This window comes from Cibotium barometz, chromosome 30, assembly GCF_041138505.1.
Source record: "Cibotium barometz isolate CiBa-2024 chromosome 30, ASM4113850v1, whole genome shotgun sequence".
NCBI classification, from domain to species: Eukaryota; Viridiplantae; Streptophyta; class Polypodiopsida; order Cyatheales; family Cibotiaceae; genus Cibotium; species Cibotium barometz.
The window spans coordinates 41,005,242-41,033,041 of NC_141075.1; the positions used below are offsets into that span (position 1 = coordinate 41,005,242).

General features: G+C 48.0%; 1 protein-coding gene and 1 long non-coding RNA gene across 2 annotated transcripts in view; both read left to right on the plus strand.

Moving 5' to 3' along the window:
- The window catches only part of LOC147621494 (uncharacterized), a 141,327-nt gene that overhangs the window by 12,571 nt on the left and 100,956 nt on the right, over positions 1–27,800 (plus strand). Inside the window, exon 3 of the mRNA XM_086824251.1 lies at positions 15,146–15,273. Coding sequence (XP_086680377.1) covers positions 15,146–15,273 — 128 coding nt within the window. The remainder of the gene's footprint in view (positions 1–15,145; positions 15,274–27,800) is intronic.
- LOC147621495 (uncharacterized) lies at positions 15,452–16,440 on the plus strand. The gene is made up of 2 exons (XR_015269842.1): positions 15,452–15,895; positions 16,002–16,440. It is a non-coding gene; the product is annotated as an uncharacterized LOC147621495 (long non-coding RNA).

A 27,800-nucleotide genomic window follows, 5' to 3' on the forward strand; every position in this document is an offset into this window, starting at 1 on the left:
TAGTAGGCGGGGTTGGAGGAGCTGGGGATGTTGTGGCAACTGTGGCAGAAGGGGCTTTGGTGGCTTGTTCCGCTTGCCATTTGTGGCAATCCTTCTTACCATGCCCTATGATGTGACATAAAAAACATCTGTTTTCTTATTGGTATTTCCTTTGCTCCTCTGCAGGAAGATAGCCTCCAATAATGCCTGCCTTAGCCTAAATTACCCACTGAAGGCCCCCCTATCCCGTTACCAGAATAGTATTTGCTTTATTACTTTAGAGAGAATGAGTGTGGACTATAGATAAGCCAAACGCAAGATCTCGGAGGATCGGAAGCTTGGCTGACCTGAACACGGCTGTAGAAACACCACAATGAACTGATCTCGAGCCTATGCACCCTTCCCAAGGGTATGAGGAAGGGCTGCACACCTGAGGCTGAGAAGGGACTGTAGTGGACTGTTCCAAGCTATGAATGAATGCTGAAAATACTTATGAATACTGTGTTACCTTCACCAGATGGCTGGGGCAAATGTGGATGATGAATGGAATGCTGAGAACTAAGGTAGAACTGAAAACGCAGGACTGAAGGGTACTGTGCACAGGCTGGGTTCTGTATATGCAGAAAACGTAGGAGATCTTGCTGGAATCTGGACCGGGACTGCATGCACAGCTGCGTTTATCTACTGTAGTGTAAACCGGCCTCGGTCTTAAGACAAAACCAAAGGGCGGTGCAAAAACAAACTTGCACACAAAACACTTCAACACCTTTGAGGACCAAGAAAAGGAAAACAAATAGGGGGAGCTAGAGTGCTCCTGCAAACAGTACATGGACACCGATTGAACCCAAAACGCAGTTGCGTCCCTTGCGGTATTTCTTTAATTGATTATAAGAGAGCTTTGATTACAATAAGGCTGGAAACTCAACCGTCACAGTAGAACCCTGAAGCCTGGAAAGACCCTGCACATCATGGCTTCTTGTCCACTCGGCATCTACAAACAAGTCCAGCCGTTGTTCACATCGAAAGACTCTCTCACATTGAGTCTTGCATACAGAAGCTTTCTCCCATGATCAGGGCTGCCACAACCATCCATAGCCTCTCACCCTATGAACAACATCACACCCTGACACATCCAGTGCTTCTGCATCACAAAATAGACTCCCAAACTGTCTCCCAAAAGAGAACTCGCATCACAGCACAGCATACCATACAGTCGACACACCTGTACCAACCCTCTCTACCTTCCAAGGGTACTATCCATCTCTGTCATGGATTCCCTGTCCCCTGTCCAATCAGTAGCAAGGTTGTACCAAACATGTGTCCATTCTTGTACCTTCTGCCTGCATGTGACCTATCTCTTGTGGAGAACCATAAACATGTTTTCTCGAGAAACCTACGACCTGTTTCTCGTGAAACCCCTAGGCATGTTTCCCTTTGAAACCTTTGTCCTGTTTCCATACAGAACCATTCACAGCACCATTCAACAACAGTGCCAACAACGGCATACATCTAGTTACCTGTTCCCTCATGAAACATCTGGAAACATAGAGATTCCCATAATTGTAGGTACCTCTATTCCTTTCGAGCAGGAAGAAAACAATCTGCTCCAGGAGCATGTAGCCATGCAAGCTTGCATCGCTCCCATGCCAAGGAACACATTCAATTGACCTGTACTTGCAGCCGGAAACCCAAGCACATAGCTGAATTTGTTGCCAAACAAAAAAAACAGCCCATAAACAGTCCTGCCCTCTTGTTTTGCAGCCGAGAGAGAGAGCACACCTGTGGGTGAACCTGATGTCCAGCCCTGCACTCCCTCTTTTAGTTCACGCTTCTATGTCTAGCACTGTATGTATAAACAGCAGTTCAGCCTGACAGACAACCTCTTGCCAAAAGCCAAGGAGAGAGAAATTCAGTAGGCGCCTGTATACACTGCAGCACAGCAACCAGCCAGCCCTCCAAAAGCCATAGGGAGAGAGAGCCTGTGTCTTAGCTCTGTAGTATGGCAGCCAACTGACCTTTTTTCCCCAAAAAGCAAGCATAAGAAGATATTCAGCTGTGCCTGTATTCTGTAGCGCAGCCCGCCACCAGCAGTACCTTCCAAAAAGCATGAGAGAGAGAGAGGGAAAGCCAAGGTGCATGTGCAGTCCCACTGTTTTTTCCACCAGTAGAGAGGTGCATCCAGCCATCTGCTTTCTGCTGTTCAGCCCGTATGCGCCCCTGTAAAACTGCCCGCCAGTCTTCCAAAAACCTGTATCGGCCCGCAGCATGCAGCCGACAGTCACTTGAGAGAGAAAGAGAGAGAGAGAGAAGGCATGTGCCGCAGCTCCAGCCCGCCGCCTCCTGCTCTTCAACCCTCCGCCTTTTCACCAATAGAGAGGCGCCTAAAAGCAGCCCGCCAGCCCGTTGTTTTCTCCCAAAAAGCAAGAGAGAGATAGAGAGAGGCGTGTCTCCCAAAAGTGGAGTAGCCTCCCAAATTAGCTTTTGGGCCACCAAAGGTTATAAAACCTTTTAAATTAAAATCTCTTTGTCCCCTTCACACTTGGGGTTGTCCACACATGGGTTTCCTTTTTAACTCCAAATTGATGCCATTCACATTGTCCACCATGTCCCCGTGCACACCTGCATACTGTTCAGAGAAAAACACAGGGTCGTGACATACCCCCCTCTTGAAAAATAGCAAGCGTCCTCGATTGCACTCAATGGCACAGTAAGGCATCTTATGAGCAAAGACTCCCCATATGACAAAAGCAATGGCCCTCGAGTGCGTTTGGGTGATGAAAAAAAATCATCCTGCACAATAAGGCCACACCGTCACGTGAAAGTGACAAACAACTCTTGTTTGTTTCTTCAGAACCTGCAACAAAAGTCTAAAACCAAGTGGAAACACATAACCTGTGTTAACCAAAAACAAAACCATGCATTATTCTACATATGACACATATATGCATTCGCAAACAATATGCTTCTCAAAATGCTCTACCTACTCAAAAGTAACAGTCTCAGGGGTGCTCGCAAACCTTACGCCCATGGGCATCCCGCAGGACCCACGACTTATGGTACAACATGAGCATATGAAAGCACTCAATGCATCCAAACAATACATCCACTAAGTACTTCCCACATATGTCTCCTGGCCATCCCGCAGGAGCCACACCCAGTGGTGCATCCATGAACATAAAGTACTTGATGTATCATACCAGTATACATGCATCACACGACACAATCTAGAGTATTACCCAATGTATTCTCAATGGTACCAGGATCCAATGGCACTAGAATACAATAATACCTCAAAAAGTGTATGCATACATGCACAAATAGAGTTCGATCCATATATCCATGAACCAAACCAACTCTAGGACTGCTCGCAAGACTTATGTCCTCCATAGAGTCTCGAAGTGTTAACTCAGGTTGCCGCAGACTTTGAGCTCAACCAAACCATGCCATTCCAAAGGAGACCAACTCCACAAATAGCATCATCTCAATATCCAATTGACCAATCCTGTGGTCAAGAACAACCAGAACCATATGACAAAGATCAATGTCCCAATCTTCCTCAGTCATACCTTAGTCCCAAAGGCAAAAACCATCTCTGTTAACCATAGATGTAGATAGAGTTATCCATAGTTGCAGTTATAGTTCATGGTGCGGCCAACTGTGAACCATACCCAACTTTACCATCTCATGTGACTAGTACACAATATCATAGAAGTCCCATAAGCAGATGTACTGTCAGCTATCAGTACCTTCGGGTGAATACAAAGATGTCACCAACAAGCGACTTCTAGATGACAATTGAGACTGTCTGTGACAAGGGAGCGGGGGTGCTACCCCCCTCTTGAGCATCAGGCAATGCTCCAGACCCCAGCTCTGCTGAAGCTGAATGAGCCATAACAAGAGTTGGCCCCAACTCAAAGGCATCAAGATAAAGCTGCAATACCTGAGGTGAATTTGCTAAGATCCACTTCGCATCCATCGGTGAACAGTTCTTGAACTTCACAGGATAGCGACGGGAAACTTTACCTTGTACCTTTCTTTCCTTGTGTGCCAGTATCTGCTCAGGAATAAGAACCTCATCAAGTTCCTCCGCTTCTGTCTGAGCCTCATCTGATACATCCTTAGGCACCAAAACCTACTTGCACTCCACCCAAGTGGTAAGCACAAGTCCCCAATGAAGCATAGTAGATCACCACTGCTAAACATAGAAAGAAACTGTCTTCCGAACCCATGAAGCCTCCGTGAAGATACCTCCGGTGACAAAGTGTCGAAAGCCATAGCCTTCAACCCATCTTTTGCACCATAACACTTCAATTGCTTCTTGTTCCTGGCTGACTACTTCTTGTCCTTGGTGTCTTTTCTCCTGAGCTTCATCCTTAGCTTTTGCTCTTCACCTCATACAGGCAAAGACACATAATCCTGCACTGCCTCCTGCACTTCCTTTTCACTTTCCACATGTTGAAGCTTTTGATGCGACTCTCATGAGACAACCACAAGCTCACCCCCTTGGGAAAGTTGGCGATTGTCCTAGCCAAAGCAACCACGGACTCGCCTACTTGAGAAAGTCGACGATGTCCTGGCAACGGAACCTTGTAAACCAGCCTCAGTCTTCAGACAAAACCAAAGGGCGGTGCAAAAACAAACTTGCACACAAAACACTTCAACACCTTTGAGGACCAAGAAAAGGAAAACAAACAAGGGAAGCTAGAGTGCTCCTGCAAACAGTACACGGACACCGATTGGCCCCAAAATGCAGTGGCGCCCCTTGCGGTATTTCTTTAATTGATTATAAGAGAGCTTTGATTACAATAAGGCTGGAGACTCAGCCGCCGTCACGTCACGTCACAATAAGGCTGGAAACTCAGCCGCCGTCACGTCACAGTAGAACCCCTGAAGCGTGCAAAGACCGTGCATCATGGCTTCTTGTCCACTCAGCATCCACAAACAAGTCCAGCCATTGTTCACATCGAAAGACTCTCACATTGAGTCCTGCATACAGAAGCTTTCTCCCATGATCAGGGCTGCCACAACCATCCATAGCCTCTCACCCTATGAACAGCATCACACCCTGACACATCCAGTGCTTTTGCATCACAACACAGACTCCCAAACTGTCTCCCAAAAGAGAACTTGCATCACAGCACAACATACCATACAGTCGACACACCTGTGCCAACCCTCTCTACCTTCCAAGGGTACTATCCATCTCTGTCATGGATTCCCTGTCCCCTGTCCAATCAGTAGCAAGGTTGTACCAAACATGTGTCCATTCTTGTACCTTCTGCCAGAACTGAGACACAGGTGCCGAACCTCTCTCTCTCCCTTTGGCTTTTGGAGGGCTGGCTGGTTGCTGTGCTGCAGTGTATACAGGCGCCTACTGAATTTCTGTCTCCTTGGCTTTTGGCAAGAGGTTGTCTGCCGGACTGAACTGTTGTTTATACATACAGTGCTGGACATAGAAGCGTGGACTGAAAGAGGGAGTGTAGGGCTGGACATCAGGTTCACCCACAGGTGTTCTCTCTCTCTCAGCTGCAAAACAAGAGGACAGGACTGTTTATGGGCTGTTTTTTTTGTTTGGCAGCAAATTCAGCTATGTGCTTGGGTTTTTGGCTGCAAGTACAGGTCAATTGAATGTGTTCCTTGGCATGGGAGCGACGCAAGCTTGCATGGCTGCATGCTCATGGAGCAGATTGTTTTCTTCCTGCTCGAAAGGAACAGAGGGACCTACAGTTATGGGCATCTCTATGTTTCCAGATGTTTCATGAGGGAACAGGTAACTAGATGTATGCCGTTGTTGGCACTGTTGTTGAATGGTGCTGTGAATAGTTCTGTATGGAAACAGGACAAAGGTTTCAAAGGGACACAGGCCTAAGGGTTTCACAGGAAACAGGTCGTAGGTTTCTCGAGGAAACATGTTTATGGTTCTCCAAGAGATAGGTCACATGCAGTAGTACGGCAGCCAACTGACCTTTTTTCCCCAAAAAACAAGCATAAGAAATATTCAGCTGCGCCTGTATTCTCTGTAGCGCAGCCCGCCAGCAGTACCTTCCAAAAAGCATGAGAGAGAGAGAGGAAGCCAAGGCGCATGTGCAGTCCCACTGTTTTTTCCACCAGTGGAGAGGTGCATCCAGCCATCTGCTTTCTGCTGGTCAGCCCCTATGCGCCCCTACAAAACTGCCCGCCGCCAATCTTCGAAAAACCTGTATCAGCCCTCGGCATGCAGCCGACAGTCACTGGAGAGAGAAAGAGAGAGAGAGAGAGAGGGCATGCACCGAAGCTCGAGCCTGCCACCTCCTGCTCTTCAACCCTCCGCCTTTTCACCAATAGAGAGGCGCCTAAAAGCAGCCTGCCAGCCCCTTGTTTTCTCCCAAAAAGCAAGAGAGAGAGAGAGAGAGAGGCGTGTCTCCCAAAAGTGGAGTAGCCTCCCAAATTAGCTTTTGGGCCACGAAAGGTTATAAAACCGTGATGTTCTAAGTGATGCACAGGCATATGAATGCATGTTATGCAAAATGCAGAGTGCCTTCTGATGCAAACCCTAAGGCTTCTACTGACTCTACATGCATGAATGATTCTCTCCAAGTGGGTTAAGGGACTTGACTAACTGACTGACCCGCTAAGGCTGAGGAATGACCTACGTAGCTCGTGCCTGACTTATCTTGGACTGAGGATATACAATGGGGTCACGGAGACGACAAATATCATCCTACTGGGTTCTAATAATGTACAGATGTAGCACTGCTGATGATGGGCCATCTTGTCACCATGCACTGAGTGCAGAGTGCATGTGACATCTTGGCAGATCTCATCGATCTACTAAAGGGATCCAAGACTAGATGGCAACGGATCCGAATAACTCCACGAGCGTTGGAGGCATTTAAGAATCTCAAGGTGCAGGTGTGTTACAACAGAATGGCCGTCCAGTAGCTTACATGTCTCGTAAGTTAATGCCTACGGAAAAGAATTACTCGGTCTACGATCAGGAACTCCTATCAGTTATTCAAGCCTTGAAACATTGAAAACATTTCTTTTATGGCCGTGAATTTGAGGTTCGCACTAACCATCAGGCATTACATTGGATTCAGACAATGCCAAGTGTACAGTGGAGTAACCATCAGCACTGCTGGCGCCTGATCTTCCAACAATTTGGTGGTATGATCGAGAAAGGCCAACCTAGTGGCTGATGCTTTGAGCAAGAAGGGAATAGTAACATTGATTTAGACCACTAGACTCAACCTTGTTGGTACGGGACTAGACGACATGAAGCACACGTACGCGGATTCCGAGGAATTCAGTACACAGTGGGAGCAGGCATTGGATGCCACAGGACTATGCCACTTTTTGATACGCGATGGTTGGCTTTTCTACAAAGGCCGACTTTGTGTCATGAAGTCGTACAGGGTAACGCTTCTCCATGACGCCCACGACGCCATCACTCGTGGTCACCGGGGCATGAATTCGACTTTGGAGAAGTTAGAAAGGCAATGTTATTGGCCAAGAATGAGGCGAGATGTGTTTGCACATGTGCAACAGTGTGACGTTTGTCAGAAAGTGAAAGCTCCTTGTGGGAAGAAGATAGGGTTGCTACAACCTTTACCAATTCCCAAGGGACCTATCCAAGATATATTGATGGACTTTGTTACGAATCTGCCTCCCAGTCTGGGTAAGTGTAATACTAAGTGCTTGAATATTGCTGATAGATTTAGCAAATTTGTTATGCTTATCCCATGCATAGCCAATGTGACCGCCCAAGATGTTGCCCATTTGTTCATTCGGCATTGGTACCCGATTGGCTGGATACCTAGGACCATAGTGTCAGACCGAGATGCCAAGTTTACCAGTCATTTTTGGAGAGAATTGTTTGATAACTTTGGTACTAAATTGAATTTTTCTAGTGCATTTTACCCATAGACTGATGGCCAGACAGGAATTTACAACGAGCTGGCCTTTGATGTGCTAAAGTGTTATGTCCATGATCAACAAGGTAAGCGAGGATCGTATTTGCCTTTAGTTTAAGTTGTTTTGAATGATTCCTTTTCTTCAGCTATTGGCAGGGCTCACTATGAAGTAGCGTTTGGAAGACCATTCTAGTCGCTCTTGACCAGAACCTTGTCTTTAGTACTTGAAGCGAACAGAATGACGGAGTCTTACCGGGAGATTTTGGAGTCAGTGAAAGACAGGTTGGCTAAAGTGTAAGAGGCCTACACTTGACAGGCCAACAAAGACTAAAGCGATGTGAAGTTCTTGGAAGGAGATTGGGTTTATCTTCGGATCATGAAGCAAAGACTGAAACAGGTGGGCAAGCGATGCCCAAAGGTATCATTTAGGAGCTTCGAACCTTTTCCTATCCAAAGAAAGATCAATGAGGTGTCAATGAAGTTGAAGCTACCTCCGAGCTGGACTATGCACGGTGTTCCATGATGGCAGTTGGCTAAAACCATATGTAGGTCCAATCCCTTCAAAAGTAAAAGACGAAGCGGAACTAGATATAGTTGATGAAGCTGAAGTGATGGTTCCAGAACAGATCCTTTTGCACCGCTTCAACTATGGCTCAAGCCAAAGACAAAGACAGTTCCTCAAAGTTTCAGGACCGGGGGACCCACGAAGGGCTTTGGCTTGACAAAGAGTTCTTTGAAGACTATCCGGCTTTATTGATGGACTATTTGGAGGCCATGCAGTTTCCGTCAAGTTAAGCAGAAGGGGATGTCACGTGCATCCCGATGTAGACACCTGAACAAGAAGGTGCAGGACCTGGAGTGGAAACTGGTCCCATGTGAGCCCAGTCCGGGACGAGTCAGCCAAGGTTCCACTCTACGCGTCCGAGGTCAGGTGTGCATTGTCGCGCACATGAAGCAGTGCCAGTCCATACTGTGAATCTCCCTTTGGAATGATGTGAGATGATTTGTGTTTTTGGTTTGCAACCAGACGCCAGACATCTGTAGAGCATGTAGGATTTGCATGTAGAAAAGGGGGCCAGTCCATAGGGCTACCCCAGAACAGAGCCTAAGGCTCTTGGAGTGGGCAGCTTATAGCCATCCCAAGGGGTCAAGAGGGCCCCAAGCTGTGCCCACCAGCCCTAGTGTGGGTTGGGCAGGCTGTCGGCCTGCCCTAGGGGCCCTGGCCCGGCAGCCAACAGGGCCCTGGGCCCTGCCCAGCCAGTCGCGGCCATGTGTGGGGGCAGCCCACACTGTTTGCGCATGGCTGCCCAGCAGCCTGGACACCATCCAGATCACACGCATGCTTGACAGAACTTGTCCAATGTGAAGCAATGGCAAAAAAGGAGCATTTAATGCTAGTTTTCCAGGTCGTGAGGATATTCAGCAGCCTGACCCCTGTTGGGGCAACCGATCAGCCATCTGAAGGGCTATAAAAAGGCCAGCCATAATTCAGTAGAAGCATCTCATTATTTACGAAGTGATGGTGCGTTCCAAGGGCCAGGATTGCCAAGGGGAAAGAGCTCCAACCAAGGTGAACAGTGCAGGTCAAGATTCCGTCTTTATTTTCAGATTTACATCATTCTAATAAAGCAAATACACCATCGTGGTGGGGGCCCTATAGAGGGTATTTGGGACCCAATACTGTATCAGATCCACCATGATGTAACTTTTTGGTCTCATAGGTCATTATGGCCTTTTGAAGACGTTAATATAACATTTCATTTCATTTCATTTCTCTCTCTATTTTCTGCACATCTTCTCCAGTATTGTGCGCTATAATCGTCGTGAATGATTGCTGAATTATGAGCATTGAAGTTACCAATTCCGCAAGCACCCATGTTACACCCCTCATGCAGCTATTTCCAGAGCTTGCAGTAGGATGAGACCCTTGTTGAGATAGAGGATCTTGATATCAGAGAATGAGACAGATAGCCCTTTATGTAAAATGATTTGATTAGAAATGATTGTGGTCATCCTTTGGGTGCCTCTAGCTATATGCAGTGGCCAGGCTAGGAGAGATGTACACCAATAGTGGGGCATTGGAAGACTCTTGGAAGTCTTTCGATGGATCAGAAAGATGCCTCCACCTAGCACCTCAGGAGGAATCATAGATGGAATAGTTTGATGCACCTATCCCCCTTGAGTGGCTTACTGGCACATTTCATGATGAGTATCACCCTAGACGCCTGTGGGCTTTTTCTAGGACAGGTGTACCGCTGTAGGTATTAGCCTTACCGGACGAGGACTAGGAGGGAGACTGTATATTCTATACTATCTTGGCCGGATGGAGATTGATGAGATGTGATACCCATGATTTCATCCTTGGAGCTGTCCTCCGCCTTGTACGAGTTGTGGGTTGCTCCAGGAGACACTGGTCTATTGACCCTCCCCTTGAGTTCAAACTCAAGGTCTTGGTGCCTATGGCGTCATTGTGGATGTCCCATTAACATCTCCCATGAGGTCCCAGCGAGTGGAAATGGATTAATGCAGCCAATCCCTTGAAGAGTTTGCCTTTCTTTAGTTACATTGTGAGGAATGCCAGACTAGTACCACTTGGAGAGATTTAGAGGATTCCTACCCTCAGGCTGTCAAATCCCCACGGATCCCCTCGTGATCGATCTTGGTTCGTAACTCGAATCCTGCAAACAAACGAACAACAAACAAGCAAGGGGGTGGAGGCCTGACTCACCTCCCAACCATGACAGCCGTGGGCGAGCCCACAGTCTTGGCTGTCCCCACCGAGCCACGAGCTGAGCTAACTAGGTTGACGTACCGACCAATCTCCTCCTCGCGACGTCCCATACCGCCGCGTTGTCAGCTTGTTCAACCTTTTGTAATCTATACACATTCTCCAAGTATTGTCCTTCTTTCTCCTAAGCAACACAGGTGCACCCCAAGGTGATTTACTTGGACGGATCTGGCCCATCCTCAAATAATCTTCGAGTTGTTTAGCCAACTCATCTTCCTCAGCTTGGCTCATTCTATAAGGTGGAATACTCACAGGATGAGCACCAGGGATCAAGTCAATACGATGATCTACTGCCCGTTCAGGTGGTAAACCCGATGGCAGTTTCTTAGGAAATACATCTTGAAACGAATCAAGTATCTTCTGTAATTCTTTGCTTTCAAATACACTTAATTCATTCACATCCATGGAAGGGATGAGAAAAGAAGAAAGCGGAATCAATACACAATGGAAAGCAGTATACAAAGAAGAATTCATTATATTTCCAAAATCAATAGTATTTACAAGAGGTTCCTGAGAGGGATGGATACAATCACCTAAAATACTAAACTTGGTGTCCCTATGCTGAAAAGAAAAAATATGACTAGACCAATCTATCTGGACATCAAGAGTCTTAAACCACTCAATCCCTAATAACAAGTCTACATTTTCCAGATGCATAACATAGCATTCCAGAGTATCTTTGTAGTCCTGAATCTGGATTGGAAGCATCTCCACCTTGCGATCCCAAACTTGTCTTCCCGCAGGTAGACGTACCTCATAGGTATGGTCGTTGAGTGTCGTATCAAGACTCAATTTCTGCACAAGTTTGTAGTTAACAAAGTTATGCGAACTGCCAGGGTCTAAAAGAATGTGAATTTTATGGCCATTCACTTCTCCATAAACTCGGAGAAGATCATGCATGTCAAATACCTTAGAATTGAACAGACAATCAGAACAAGTACTAGGGCGAGAAAGTACAGTAATTGACGTACCTGTCAAAGACAACTGGTTAGCTGCCTTTGGCTTGGTTCCTGCGTTTGACTTGGTACCCTTTTGCTTCGGGCACTCATTACGCTTGTGTCCTTTTTCTTCGCAGATACAACAACGTCCTTCCTTCTTGAGCTTCAAAGCCCTAAGGAGTCGTTTCTTCTTTGCTGGTGTCGAACTTGTATTCTTCGAAGGTTGGTCCGAAGACTTGCCTTCAGTCGTGTTAGCCATAGGTGCGGAGAACTTTCTTTTATGCTTGTTCCCCTGCTCGGTAACGGGTTTTGACTTGGAAGAGACCATCGTATCATCATAGATACGAGTTGAATGAATGGCCTCGTCCAATGTTTTGCATTTGTTATTTTTAACCTGTAATCGGTACGAGTCTGGTAAACCAGCTACGAAAAACCCCAAAAGAGTAGTGGGATCCATCTTTGTAGCTTTCATCTGCAAGTCACGAAATTTTTGGAGGTAGACCTCATAAGTGAGGTGCTACGAGGTCATGGTCAAAGCTGAAAACCGGGCAACAACTTCATAATCATCCTCTTTTTTGAGGAATTCTTTCTTGAAGATATCTTCAAATTGTGCCCAAGTCGTTGGCTTTGGGTTCAGTTCCTTCCACCAAAGCAAAGCTTTGCCGGACAAGAAACCTGCTGCTAACTGTATCTTCTTTCCATCATCATATGGATGAAACTGAAAGTGAACTTGCCACTTGTGTAGCCAAGTGTCCACGATCTCCTTGGTTCTCTGCTTTTGCTCGCCCCCGAACGGTTCCGGAGTAATATTGGGGCCTAAAGCTGAAGCCAAGGTATCCATTCCCGAGAAAGTAGAGAGGGTAGTGGTCAAGAGAGCGATGGAGTTCTGCAAAGCTTGCATCTGGGCTGCGATTTGTGCCTGACGTTCCGTCGAAGAAGCTTCGAGAGCTACTTTGAACTCTTGGAAATCTGATTTTGACACAAACTCGTCAAAAAGATCGGCATCGGTTTCTTCCGTATAGCCAGCAAGCCTTCGCGTTCCACGAGGGGCTCCAACTCTGATTCTTGGATCGACATCGTGAAGAGGGTACGCGGAGAGAAAATTTGATCTTTGCACAATGAAAGTACGAGCGAACTTGAGAGCTTGAGAGCTTGAAAACTTGAGAACTTGAGAACTCGAGAACTCGAGAGATGTGTGGCAAGAAGCCCACTAGAGGGGTTTATAAAGGTTTCCCAAAAGCCAAAAAAAAAATCTCGAAAAGCTAGGCTTAGCTTTTGCTTTAGCTTTTGTGTTTTTTTTTTCGTGAATAAATATATATATATATATATATTTTAATATATATATATATATATGGATATATATATTCGATTTTTCTTAAAAAAAAAATAAAAAAAATAAACACCTTTGGAAACCTTGGAGAGGGAAGTTCTCTTAAAACTTTTTTAAGAAAAATTTTAAACTCCAAAAAACTGAAAGCTTTCCTTAGTTTTTTTTTTCTTCTCCCCCCCTGGATTCGCCCGCCGGTGGAGATGCCGTCGCCAGCTGCTGACGTCGACCATGCTGCCATCATCGATTGCCGCCGGGTGCAGGTTTACGCTTGCGCCAACCCACGCATGTACCCGCCGGCGTATCCTGCTTGGTTCCGGCCAGCGCTTGTGCGCTCACGTAGGCTGCGCCTACGCCTGGCCACAGGGCCACGTGGCCTTGGCGCTCACCTTGCGTGGCCTGTGCGCTGGTCTTGCGTGGCTTGGGCGCTGGCTTGGGCTGGCTACGCAGGCCTGGCCGCATGCCTAGCAGGCCTGGCCGCCTGTAGGTGAGTAGCCCCCACGCCTATGACACACACGCGACATACATGGCCAGCACAGCAGTTCTCGGCCAGCAGACACAGCAACACGACACTCTCTGTCGCTCTTTCTCTCATGCGCCAAAAAACAACGAAAAGTAACATGCTTTCTTTCGTTTTTTTTTTTTCAGTTTCTCTCCCTGCAGGTTATGCGACTGCACAACAATTCACCTCTTCTTTGCAAAAGCAATCAACCCTATTAAAACTACCATCTCCCATCAACATGGGGTTCTTTGATGAAGAAAAAACACATACCAAAACTGAAAACTGCAGTATGCACAGAAAAACAGCAAGCTTTTTTAACACATACCGTTCTTCGACCTCTTCTTCTCTACCTACCGACTTGCTCGTTCACGAGGTATGCTCTGATACCACTGTCAAATCCCCACGGATCCCCTCGTGATCGATCTTGGTTCGTAACTCGAATCTTGCAAACAAACGAACAACAAACAAGCAAGGGGGTGCAGGCCTGACTCACCTCCCAACCATGACAGCCGTGGGCGAGCCCACAGTCTTGGCTGTCCCCACCGAGCCATGAGCTGAGCTAACTAGGTTGACGTACTGACCAATCTCCTCCTCGCGACGTCCCATACCGCCGCGAAGCTGCCCTCGCGGGCCTCGAGACTGCTGCCGGCCTCGGCTGCATAAAGCAGGTGCACGTCTGCACTAGATCCAGGCTCCAAGACCATAGAGCTCTCACAAACTCGCGAGACTCTCTATCCAATAACTAACCTTGGCCACCCTTTTATAGGCTCTTGCCTGGTCATCGGGCGTCCACACTTGGCCGCCCGCCCGTCCATACTTGGGTGCCCGCCCGTTAGTATATCCCTAACTCAGCTCGTCAATCAGCCTGCCTAGTTCCAAGCTTCCCCAAGCCTCGAAACTAGTCTTGCATGCGTATAGCACACGGTAGATACCCACTGTGCACATGACACAGGCCACCTTGGGAAAGCTTTGGGATTACTTCTTTGATTATTCAGAAGAGGTTTTGGCGCTCTTGCAGGAGGAGCCAGATATCCCAACTTTTTTTGGTTATTGCTACATGGTGGTCTCCTTGTTAAGAGCTATCTGTGGTGCGGATCCAGCTTGCCCTAGGTGCTCGATAGTCTTGAGACTGTACAACATTGTTTCTGGGGTTACAGAGTTGCTCAGAGAATATGCAGCTCCATAGCTCAGCTTTTAGGCAGACTATATACATCACTTGGGGCTCTATTTAAGTGTCGGTCCTATAACTGGGCAGCCATTGGGTCTCCGTGAGTGGGAGTTGATCAGCTAGATTTATAGGTCATGAAGGACCTATACATCCTCGGAGGTTGGCACTTTAAAAAAAAATTAAAAAAAATGCCGTACCTTCCCATCACTACTGTGCTTAGACCCTCTACTCACTTCAAGATTTCTACAAACTCCCTAACAGTGGATACACTATTGCTTCTCCTAGATGGCTGCTTCTGGTGGATCTAAAGGGGTGCAACGTTAGGTGAAAGGCTTGATTCTTCAATACACACTTAAATTTGTGTTTTTTACTATCACATACATAGTCAGCTCCCCTCCACCCTTTCTTTCTTCCCTCCCTCTTCCCTCTGTGTATTTCATGGATTGCAGTGGTGTGATTATCAATATGGGAGTTCTGACAACCAGTTCATTTATCAAAGTTTTTCTAATGTCAGTTGTATTGACCTTGGTATTATGGCCTCTTGTTCCCAGCACCACATTGTTATGGGCAGACTTGGACTCCAAGCTTATCTCCAGATTGTACTGCATTGACACCTCAAAGCTGTACTGTCATTCCAGTGGTTGATTCAAATGGAGATTACTCATATGATTCGTACTTGGTATGTTGTTCTCATTAGTACCTTTCCATTCCACTGTAAGACTTGTTACAAAGTCAATCCCATCAGTCTTGTAAGCAACTTATGAGGTGTCAACAATTTCGAAGTCATAGCAATGGTTGAGTCATCAAAGATTGCGACGACAATGGGTGCCATTAAATCTTCATTGTGGTGCGTATGGATGTGAAACGACTCTTTTTGGTTTGCCTGACCATTTCCTGGATTGATTTCGCATGTGAGAAAAATAATTATTTTCAATCTGTGGGAGAGTGGTCCTCTTCATGTGTGCATTTCAACTCATAAAAAATGCGAAACCGGCACTTTTGTTTAATTTTTTGTGGTGCTAAGATTCTTTTATCTATTCATCTTTAAACATTATGAAAAATAAGAATTAGCTTTTTGATTAGGTTGCAAAAGCTGAGGGAAAACACAAGGTTAATTTTTTGCTCGCCCAGAGGAAGGGATGAGCGTGCAGCTTATAGCTCTCTTTCTGAAGTGTGCGGTTTGTGGGAACCCTCTCACATGTGCCAGGCTGTAAGGACGTTGCTGTAAGGGCCTTGCACTGTTCCTATGGTTGGCTGCACTAGATAAGAGTGTCTGCAGCTGTTTGTTGAGCGTGAAGAAGGTAACAGTCCACCAAAATTAGTACTTTAGAGTTTGGGCTACCTTTGGTTGCAAGGAAAGGAGGCTTGATTCTGGATTCCATTCTCCATGGAAGATTGAGCTTGCAGGAGTGGAAGACCATTAAAATATCGCACTGGAGACTTTTCTCATGTTAGGTTCAAGGTGACCTACTGGAGTATGATTATGCTATGCAGGTTTACTACCCAAAAAAGCTGCCACATACATTGCTCCTGGTCTGACCAGTGAATCAAAGAGGAGGCACTTGCTAAATGTGTTCTGAATGATTTCTCTCTAGTCGTGCTAATTATGCATATTTCTTGCTGAAGTGGACTGCCTCTCCTAGTTGAATGGAAATTTCGGCCCTAGGTATTACACTGCTCCCGAGTAAATGTAAGCTTTCTTTATTTCCACAGTGTTATCCTCAAAAGGTGAAGGTATCTTTTTGTGGTCATCGTAGCTAATATTGAAAATCACTACCTTGGTTTTGCCAACATCGACTTTCAGTCCTTTTCTTTGTAGAAGACTTTTAGTGCATCAAGGTCCTTTTATTTTATTTATTTATTTATTTTTTTCAGAAAGGAGACTTCTATTAAGTATGGAAAAATTTTACAAAATGGAGATTTCACACCAAGTAAGGTGGAGATCTCAACCAATCAGGAGCCCTGTGCTGCCAATAGGGTCCCGAATGAGAGGACATGAAAAAGATACCAATGTCCCACTCTCTCATAAACTGGCCGCGCTTCCTCTCCGCAGCCCCCGAAGATCCCTGGATTCTGGCCCAGGTAGCCATGATGGTGTGAATAATATCACTCCAAATCCTGCAAAGACACTGAGAAACAAGAACGGGAGTACCCTCAATGGCCTCGGTGCATCTAGCCTTCCAGATATTCCAGGCTGAGATGCTAGCAATAATCTCCCAAGAGCTGTCTAACCTCTGTGCCAGAGGGACAAAGTGAGAAAGTGGTAAATCCTGAAGACAACACTGTCGAGCAACTCCTTGCCTAACCATAATGGCCAAGCTCCTGTCGGTCGCCTCGAATCTCAGCTGAGGCCCAGACTGTGTCAACCAAATGATAGAACCAAAAGAAATGATAGCATCCCCTTAATCCTACCAAAGAGGTGTGCAATCGTCGTCGCAGACCAAACCCTCTGTGCTTCCCTGCATTCCCACCATAAACAATGGTGAACTGACTCCGAAACTCCTGCACATCTAGGGCATGCTGGGCAAGCACCAATAACAGGCCTCCACTGATTGGTGGCCAGACCACCATGAAGAGAAACCCAGATAAAGGAGGAAATCTGTGGCTTCCTATAAGAATGCCACAATCTCTGCCAAAAAACCCTCTGAATGTCAGTCGAAATGCCGTAAGATTCCCAATGGGGTCTAAGAGTAGGGACACTATGAATGTGTCCCAAGATAAGATGTCTGGCATTCCGCACCGTATAACTGAAAAAAGGCATGCTTTTCAAAGGGTTACAAGCATCCTTCCACTCCCACTCACCGGGGTCCAATGCAAATGTCTGATAGGGCAGCCACCATACAACCAAAGGCTAACACTCTGTGATCATCCCTGGGGGGGGGTCAACAAAGACGTGCTTCCCTAACCTACCAACAACTCTGACTGGATGAATCTGGGGGCCCTCAATAAGGTCCTGCACTTCACATCTCTCTAGCTGCCATCCATCCTGTACAAAAAAAAAGACCGAAACATCATCCTCCCTAGGCAAGGGGAGACCCATAACCTGAAGAGGAACACCTGTCCCAGAAAAAACCCCAAATCAAGAATGATGACGGCCTTCCAAGAAAGATCCAGTAATCCAGTGGTTGGGAATGGCTGCATCAATCTGTGCAATCCTGCGGCTAGAGCCTCTCAAATGCTGCGTGAAATCCAATCTCTGTACTTCAGTGAGGCTCTGAAACCTCTTCCAAGCCAGCACTGTGGGGCATAGGGTCTCCGTGGTTCTGTGTATCTGGTATGGTACCGGATGCCAGATCGCTGAGTAGATAGTGGTTAGGACAAGGGGCCAGCCCATAGGGCTACCCTGGATCTGAGAGTGGGCATGGGAATGGTGTAGAACCACCCCCATGAGGGCCAAGAAGGCCCAGGCTGAACCCACCAGCCATGGAGGGGCTGTAGGACAGCCCTAGGGCAAGCTAAAGGCAAAATTCAGGAGAAAACAGCCTTTGCATGGCTGTAGGGCAGGTATGGGGCAGCCCAGCCCTCTTGAGGTTTGCAAAAGCTGTGCCCAGCCCTTTAGAATCAGGCGCATCACTTTCAGCCTGATAGGGAAAAAAAGCAGCATTTTTTGGGATTTAATTGAGCATTTATTGCTGAATTTCTGGTTGTGGGAGCATTTAATGCTGGCCGACTGCAGAGCTGACTGTTGTAGTTGAGCTAGTATAAATAGAATGGCCCATAATCCCATTCATTCATCTCATTCTCCACCAAGAGCTCAAGCATAAGAGGCTAGACAAAGCCAAGAGGGTGCTAAGCAAAGGGGTGAAGGATTCAGGTCAAGGGCAGGGTATTCCCAGCCAAGAAAAGGTCCAAGATTGCTGTATTTTCTTTCAGATTTCTCATCATTCTAATAAAGCAAATACACCATCCGTGGTGGGGGCCCTACAGAGGGTAATTGGGACCCAATACTGTGTCCTCTCCATCGCTCCCTCTCTCTCCATCAAGAATGCTGAGAAGGAAGAAGGGGAGATCAATGACAACACTCTCACGGCCATCAAAGAAGAGATCTCCAAGGAGATCACAAAGGACATGGAGGGAAAGCTCGAAGCCAAGCAGTCAGGATGGGTCGAGGTGGTGAAGAAGAACATCCGTAAAGAAGTGAGGGAGGAAACTCAAAGGGAAGAAAACCAAATCATTCACACCACCATTGAGGAGGAGAAGATGAGGCATGCCCGCCGCCTCAACATTCGAGTCACAGGTATAGCCGAGACACCCGACTCCACTCCCGAGAAAGATGGACAGCTTCTATGCATGAAGCTCGGCTACAAGGAAGAGCACCCTCTCCCCTTCACCAAAGCATGGAGAGCCGGGAAAGACTCAACACGCAAGCGAGCCCTCATCCCACAGTTTGCAGGAGAGACGGAGAGGGTCACCTTCATGAGGAAGAGGGTCATACTACAGGGTTTAGAGGGAGCTCCTATTTTCTTGGATGATGATCTCACGAGGATGCAGCTTGAGCATAGGAGAACTTGCATGCCACGAGTCTTACACGCGAGGAGAGAAGGCAAGAAGGCCTTCTATCGAGATGGTCGGGTCATCATTGATGGCCGGCCCATGGATTAGCGGTTTGGGGCCTATGGGACACAGACCAGGCCACTGACAGAGATACACATAGCAGTATGGAACTGTAATGGTTCACTATGGGTGCAGCCTGGACGACTGGAGCATGTTATGGTGGGGAGAGACATCATACTTCTGACAGAGACACATCAGAGCCCAGAGAGAGGGCTACCTCGAGTAGAGGGATTCCAGTGGGAGTCAGCATACAGGAGGACCACACGCCAGGGTACCTCGAGAGGGTCGGGGGGAGTAGCAGTCCTATTCAGACGGGAGCTACAGGGGAGACTGAGAGTGGTAGCACAGGATCCAGAGGCCAGATACATGTGGATCAGCTTACAGCTCTCACAGGACAGGGTTATATACATAGCTCTATGTTACTTTTCTCCATCAGGATCCTCCTATGTCATTACAGAGGACATGCCACAGGAGGAGGAGATAGGAGCCTCGCCATACACTTGTCTGTCAGAGGAGATTATGCATTATTCTACACTAGGGGAAGTATTTCTTACGGGCGACTTCAATGCCCACACACAGAGCAGACAGTGTGAGGTGTATGACTATGATAACATGGAGATCCTCCACCCTGTGGATCCAGAGGAGATAGGGGCTAGTCGGGCATCAGAGGACACTGGACCAGACAGAGGACATTATGGGGACCACTTACTAGAGTTGGGAGCCAGGCATCGTCTCGTTATTTATAACGGGATGCTACAGTGGCCGGGGTCAGGAGGGCTGACATGCTTCCCACATGGGGGTCATACACGGACCGGAGGCACGGTGGTAGACTACATTATGGGGTCTTTGGAGGCATCACAGCTTGTCACCTCATTCTCCATTCCACCTCGTCCTATTGGGGCAGATCATACATACTTGGCATTTTCACTAGCCGGATCACCAGTATCACCAGCCCCCCACATACCGACGCCACACACTACCATCTACTTCACACATGACATGGCAGACATATACACTGGCAGAGTAGAGGATGGGCTCCTACTCATGGATCCCCTGGCATCTATGGATACCATTACAGCCCAGCTCGCATCACTCCTACACACGGCTGCATTACAGAGCTTCCCACATCGTGTACACTCAGGAGAGCCTGCGAGACCTGGAACTATGCCCCAGAACAGATGGTATGATGACGAGTGCAGAGCCCTATACTCACGACTCCGCATACAGAGAGCTTTGGGAGCCATCACAGAGCAGGAGTCGAGGAGAGAGATGAGGAGACTTACTCGCCGCAAAAGGCGGGCCTTCGCAGAGATGCAGGAGCTAGAGATCTTTCATTTCTTCATGAGTAGAGATAGCCCTGTCTCATGGCGGCACTTTAGAGAGCCCCGGACCCCGACACCTATTGCAGACCCACAGACATGGCACACATATGCAGAGGGTCTATACCATGCCCCACAGCAGCCACCTATACCTCAGCCACAGGAGCCTCGACCTACCACAGCTAGCTTCTTTACCCACTCGATGGTACAGGAAGCTATCCGCCGCCTACAGCATGGACGGGCCGCCGACCATATGGGCCTGCAGGGTGAGCATCTCATATATGCAGTAGATTCTTTAGCTCCTTTTCTTGCACACCTGTTTAACAGGGCACTAGCAGAGGGTTTGCCTGCGGAGTGGACGATGCACACCATTGTGCCGATTCACAAAATAGGGGATATGCTCGATCCGAGCAACTACAGGACGGTTATGGTTGGCCACATGCTGGCCAAACTCTATGGTGCAGTGCTGGAGCAGGAGCTTAGCTTATATGCTGAGCGAGCAGGTTTACGCTCATCAGGGCAGGCAGGCTTCAGGAGAGCTTTCTCTACCACTGACCATGTATTCACTTTGAGATGTATGATTGATCAGGCCAGAGTGAGGAAGAGAAAGCTCTATTGCTGCTTTGTGGATTTCCGCAAGGCATTTGACACAGTACCACGAGAGAGGCTCTTTCAGCGCCCGCAGTCTCTTGGCATACCAGCAGATATGACATGGGGCATCTATGCATTATATGAGCAGGTTTTTGGGCGAGTCAGATGTCCAGGAGGTATGTCCGAGACTATTGCTAGCACCATTGGTGTGAAGCAAGGATGCCCACTTTCCCCCACGCTATTTGGGTTATACATTGATGAGGTGGCTGACTTCATTACACGGGGAGGCGGAGATGGAGTTGATTTAGCAGGTACCTCAGTACATATTATGCTCTATGCTGATGATATTGTATTAGTGTCTGAGTCCCCAGGTGGTCTACAACAGCATCTACATGCACTCCATGATTTCTGCACACAGAGGGGTCTTACTGTGAACCTTGGGAAAACCAAGGTTATGGTCTTTCATACATCGAGACAGGGCAGGAGTCAGCTGACATTCACTCTCGCCGGATGCCAGGTGGAGGTGGTGACATCATACGTGTACCTAGGGGTTACCTTCTCTGCAGCAGCCACACGCTTTACCATGGGTTCAGCAGCCAGAGCTAGATTGACACGGGGATATGCAGCATTGGCTATGCTAGAGAGACAGTGCCACCAGGCGCATTTTCAGGAGCCCCGGACGAAGGGGTGGCTATTTGACACATTAGTCACACCGGCATTGATGTATGGAGCAGCAGTATGGGCGCCAGGCCTTGCTACCCATTGGTGGACACAGATAGAGAGACCACAGGCCCTCATGATGGCACGCATGATACGCAGCAAACCGTCAGTACCTCATGACATTATCCGAGCAGAGTTTGCTACGCCTCCTATGATGGTAGAGGCCATATTTCAGACTATATGCCTGCTAGACAGATTCAGAGAGATGCCACAGGACAGATTATCATACAGAGCTTTTCAGGCATCTAGACAGTTGGCTGAGGCAGGAGACAGAGGATCATGGTATGCACAGGTCACACATTGGTTCTCACAGCATGGCCTAGACATGGATCATCTACCACCATTCCAGTATGACAGGGATGCACCACATATCCGTCTCTCTCATAGTGAGAGGAACAGAGTATTGAGACAGGATCTATGGCAGCTCTATACACGAGAGACATGGATATCGCCTACACAGCCTCTTCCACCGAAGATGCTATACTACAGAGATCACTTCATGAGTATCACTGATGATGGATTTATAGAGAGGCCTAGATACATGGAGGGCTTTTTACCACACGGCTCCTGAGTGGCTATTGGTCAGCTCAGAGTTTCATCACACCGATTGGAGATTGAGACTGGCAGAGCAGCACGGATCCCCCGAGAGGAGAGGGTATGCAGATTGTGCAGAGAGGAGGTGGAGAGTGAGGAGCATTATGTATGCAGATGCAGAGCATATACAGCCATCAGAGAGAGATATCCCATTTTATTCAGAGAGCCACATTCCCTACGCCAGATCTTTGAGACAGCAGACCAGCGCATACTGGGGAGATACATTCTAGACATACAGCGCCACAGAGAGACATTATTACAGGCTCAGACAGCTCCAGAGGGGGGGCGACAGACACAGATTACTACATTTTTTCAGAGATCCATACCCCTCCCAGCCCCTACACGGCAGGGAATTACTCTCCAGAGAGCAGAGACACTTAGAGCCCGCAGGAGACAGAGGACACCTGGCTTTCGGACACCACGCCTATACCAGAGAGAGATGACAGAGATCAGAGCTCAGTTTCACTGAGAGGGTGCGGAGCGACTGGCTCGCTTCAGAGCACACCCAAGCATGTTCTTCAGGGAGCTGTGGACACCCCCTTCACTGATGTATACCATTTTATACCCCCAGTATGGTACAGGATGGAGCTAGCTAGGTTGCATATCATGATTGTATACTCCATGCATATAGCTTTGCATTCTCCTAGTAATAGAGCTCCATCGCCTGCACACCCAGATTCAGCTTTTTTTATTCAGTACTTTTTCATTTTGTTGGGATGACAGAGGATACCCCATACAGGTACTCCGATTTGTCTCATAGGCCGAGTTCGGTCTTTTGGAAGACGTTAATAAAATCTTTCTTTCTTTCTTTCTTTCTCTATTTTCTGCACTTCTCCTTTCAGTTTGTGCGTTAATTTCCGTCGCGAAAAGAGTGCTGAATTTTGAGTATTGAAGTTACCGATTCTTCTCTGAAGCTTCCGCATATTACAACATCATCTGCGTAAAAAGTATTAAGACCACTCTCTTTGCCATTTTGTGTGTGTGTGCACGCGCGCGCATACATACATAGAAAGAAAGAAAGATATATTAACGTCTGCGAAAGGCCAAAGTGGCCGATGAGACCAAAACATAGTACACAGCTGATGGTGTCTCATCAAAAGACCTAGTGGGTATATGAGACCAAAAGTGATATAGTAGTGTCCATGTAATCTCATCATGGTACAAAAGAAAATAAGGACTAGAGCTATGAGCTGGGAATGTCAAATCTGAGCCATATGATACAAAGTGGGACCATCATCATCATACAACCTATGGATGGAGAAAAAAAGAAAGAAAGAAAGATTTTATTAATGTCTTCTAAAGGTCAAAAAACGGCCTATGAGACAAAACCTGTGCACATCATCATCATGTCTCAATGGACAGCAAATGGATACAAAAGAAAGAAAAGTACAAGGTACTCTATAATGTGGAGATAAATCTCATTCAGGGCTCTGCTTAACTACTGTGGGGTGGGTGGGAGGGAGGGGTAAATACATCCAATAAAGCATCCAGGTCCAACCGGTGCCAATGACTGGGTGTAGGATGTCATACATCGGGTTAGGGGCAAGATATCTCCCAATCTGTGCTAGATCAATCTGGAGTCTGTCCTCTCTGCTATGTCTCCTCAAGATCTCATCAATTTGTGTCTGGTGGAGACCTGGGGGGTGAGGGCGAGGTGGGTGGGGGCGTCTCTTGGATCGTAGCTCTCTCGCTCAGGCTGATGTCACTCGGGTTTGGACCGAGTGACATCTCTCCTCTGGTAGTAGATGTGGATATAGTGCATTTCCGAGTGACTCGGCTTTGGATCGAAGGAGCTGTGGAGGATGTCCCACCACTGAGTGGTTGGAAGAAGGTAGCGATCTGTGTCTGAGATGATGTATCCCTCTGCTGTGGGAGCTGCTGTAATAGCCGCTCTCTATGACGTCGTAACTCCATCAAAAATCCCCCCAAGCATCTCTGATCATGAAACTGCATAACTCTGTTGAGTGGAGCAAATCCCTCCCTGAATCTCAGTATATATTGGGCGATGACAAACATAATGCTCCTCTGTCTCCACCTCTATGTGGCACAATCTGCAGATACGTGTCTCCCTTGGGGCTCCTATAGCTCTCCCTGCCTCTATCTCTAGAGTGTGAAGATACCTGAAGCTGCCCAACAGTAGTGCGCATGGCATGAGACATTTATACATCCATGTAACCCGGTCTCTGCACAAACCCATCCTCTGTGAGCTGTAAGAAATGATCGTGGTGGTGCTGCCTCTTCACAAGAAGAGGCTGTGGAGGATCAATCCATGTATGATGTGTGTATAGTTGTATCAAATCCTGACGTATCTCCGAACTGCGCACGGCCCGCGAGCTCCCCGAACCTGAATCGCTTCCTTCCTCCTTCGCTGTGCCCCTCCTTCCTCCATCGCTGCCTGATTCGTTCCCTTCCTATCGCTCGTTCTCTTCCTCTCTGCCTTCGCTTCCTTCCCTCATCGCTGCCCCCTCCTCCTTCCTCGTTTCCTTCCTATCGCTTCCTTCTTCCATCGCTGCGCCCCTCTCTCCTCCATCGCTGCGCCCCTCTCTCCTCCATCGCTACCTGCTGCTTCGCCCCCCTTCCTCCTCCGCCTCCCCTCCTTGCCTTTGCCCGCCCATTTTGCCTCTAATCGCCTCCCCTCCTTCCTCTGCATCTTCCCTCAACGCAGCGATGCTGTGCTGCCCCTCCCCCGCCCCTCTTCGCCTTTGTGTCTAGCCTCTCCCCCTTTCTTCCCTTTTTTGCTGTTCATTTTTCCTCCCTCCTTTCCTTTCCTCCGCCTCGTCGCCTTCCTCTTCCCCTTGGTTCGGATTGCTCATCATCCGGGTTCAAGTCGGCCTTTTTCTTCGAGTAGCATCATGGCTAATCATTCTCCCTGGGCCGGGCGAACCATTGTTTTCTCCGAAGCCGAGCTCATGGTCCTCTACGCCGAAATAGAGAAAGACTCCAAAACGACCCTCATTGCCAGAATCTTTGGATCTCACCCGTCCTGTCTCCAGGCTCGGGATTGGGTCTTGGCGGCTCTGCCCTCCGACCTCGCTCTACACTTTCGAGATGCCAGGTTGCTTGGAAGAGGTTTCTTCCAAGTGGATTTTGACTCCGAGGACGCAGCCTCAGAGGTTTTGAAGGGCAGCCCTTTGCCATTGGGCCGGAGGATGATATTCTTTCTTCCCTACTCCAGCTATTTTGATCCTGTTAGGAAGACCGGAACCGTTTCCCGATTACTCTCAGATTTCCAGGTCTTCTGCGCGCATATTGGCCTATGTTAGAGGCCATCGGGTCTGCCTTTGGGCTTGTTCTTCAAGTGCCCCCCCTTCACACCTTGCCGACATCTTCTGCCAGGTGGTCACTGCCTCGGCGGATGCTGTTCTCAGGGTCATGGTTCTTGGCCGTTGCATTGAGCTCTTTGAGGACTATGTTTTGCTTCCGGGCCCTTGTGGCCCTTTGAAGCAACGTATGGAGATTGCAGGTAAACCCGATCAGTGCCGGGTTTGTCACCAATAGGGTCACTTTGCTCGAGATTGTCCTCGGGCTCGAGGTCGCAGGAGGCCTCGTAAGCGTGCCTCTTAGGCGCCACCTCCCTTGGTTCCTTCCCGTCCTTCAGTCCACCAGGTGTGGTATGTTGTCTCTCACGCCCGCCCCCCTGGTGCGATAGATGGGAAGGCTTCCTCGGACCACGTACAGATAGATGATGTTTCTGGTCAGAGGGATGTGTCAGCTAATGCATCTTTGAAGAGAGATGATATTTCAGATCAGGATGATCTTGTGGAGTCCTCTCTACTTGGAGGGGGTGATATGCAGGATGTTCAGCATAGTGGGGATCATGTATTGCAGGATTTTCAGCATGATGCAATTGCCCTTGATGCCCCGCAGGGCGAACAGGTTTCTCGTACATATGCAGGCACGGTGCAGGGCCTCGAACAAGGGCATGTCAGTGGACTTTGCCCTGTGGATTTTCCCGTCCTCCAGCATTATGAGAGGCGTCCTCAGGCTGCCCATCGTCCTCTTAGATCGGGGGTCAAACCCTCTTCTCTTCCATGAGAATTGTCTCATGGAATGTTCAGGGCCTTGGAGGGCTTCCCACTCGTGGTAGGAAGCGCCTTCTGAAGGACCAGCTTCACCCTGCTGTTACAGATGGGTCTATGGATGTGCTTTTGTTGCAGGAACACAAATTGGATAGATCTCAGTGTGGCAAAACTGGTAAGATGCTTTCTGGCCACACCTTCTGGTCCTTGGCAGTTGGGACTAGAGGGGGTGTTTGTATTTCAGTGGCAGCATCTATTATACCTCATGTTATTGGGCACGGTGTTATCATACCTGCTAGAGCGCAGTGGATCTTGATCATGCATGAGGGTCAGAAATTGGGAATCTTGAATATCTATGCACCTAACGTGTGAGGTGAAAGGGTGGCCTTTTGGGACACCATTACAAATGTCATTCCCAAGGTTGATCATTGGATAGTGGGAGGGGATTTTAATATGGTTGAGCAACCTTCTGACAAGAAGGGTGGACGCAAAGGGGGTCTACACCCTTTGGAGCGAGCCTCATGGGAGAGGTTCCCGCTTTCCTTTTTTGGCAGGAATTGTTGGACTGAGGATGACTTCCAGAGAAGGCCAAATTCCTTATCTTTCTCTTGGCATAACCGCAGGAGCGGGGATGAGAGCATCTTTGCACGTCTGGACAGGTTTTATGTGGATGATTGGTCCTTGGACAGAGGAGGCACCATTGCTATTATGCCTGGCACCACCAAATCCGATCATTGCCTCGTCGTTTTGTGTCTCAGGGAGCCTGGGGCTCGCTCGGCCTCTCCCCGTATCCGTATCCCTGACTCTCTTTATCTAGATGCTGACATTTCCCTTGAGATCAGAGAGAGATGGAGATCTTGTGATGGTCCTGATCCTCGTCATAATATTGCACTAGCTCTTGAGAGGACCAGCCATCATTATCATAGCATTGCCTTGTCTAAGAAGCAGGAGACTCTGGACAAGGAGAGAGCTATTAGGCGTAGGATTGTTGCTCTTCAGAGGGAACATGAAAAGCATCCACATGCGACTTAGATTACAGACCTCTTGACCACAGTTAGAGCAGAGCTACAGTTGGCCATGGACAGGAGGGCTAAGTTCGCCTTTCATGCGAACGAGGCCTTTTGGACTTAGATGGGTGTCAGATGCAACAAAGAGTTTTTTCATTGCCTTGTCTAAGAAGCAGGAGACTCTGGACAAGGAGAGAGCTATTAGGCGTAGGATTGTTGCTCTTCAGAGGGAACATGAAAAGCATCCACATGCGACTTAGATTACAGACCTCTTGACCACAGTTAGAGCAGAGCTACAGTTGGCCATGGACAGGAGGGCTAAGTTCGCCTTTCATGCGAACGAGGCCTTTTGGACTTAGATGGGTGGCAGATGCAACAAAGAGTTTTTTTCAGCACACAGGC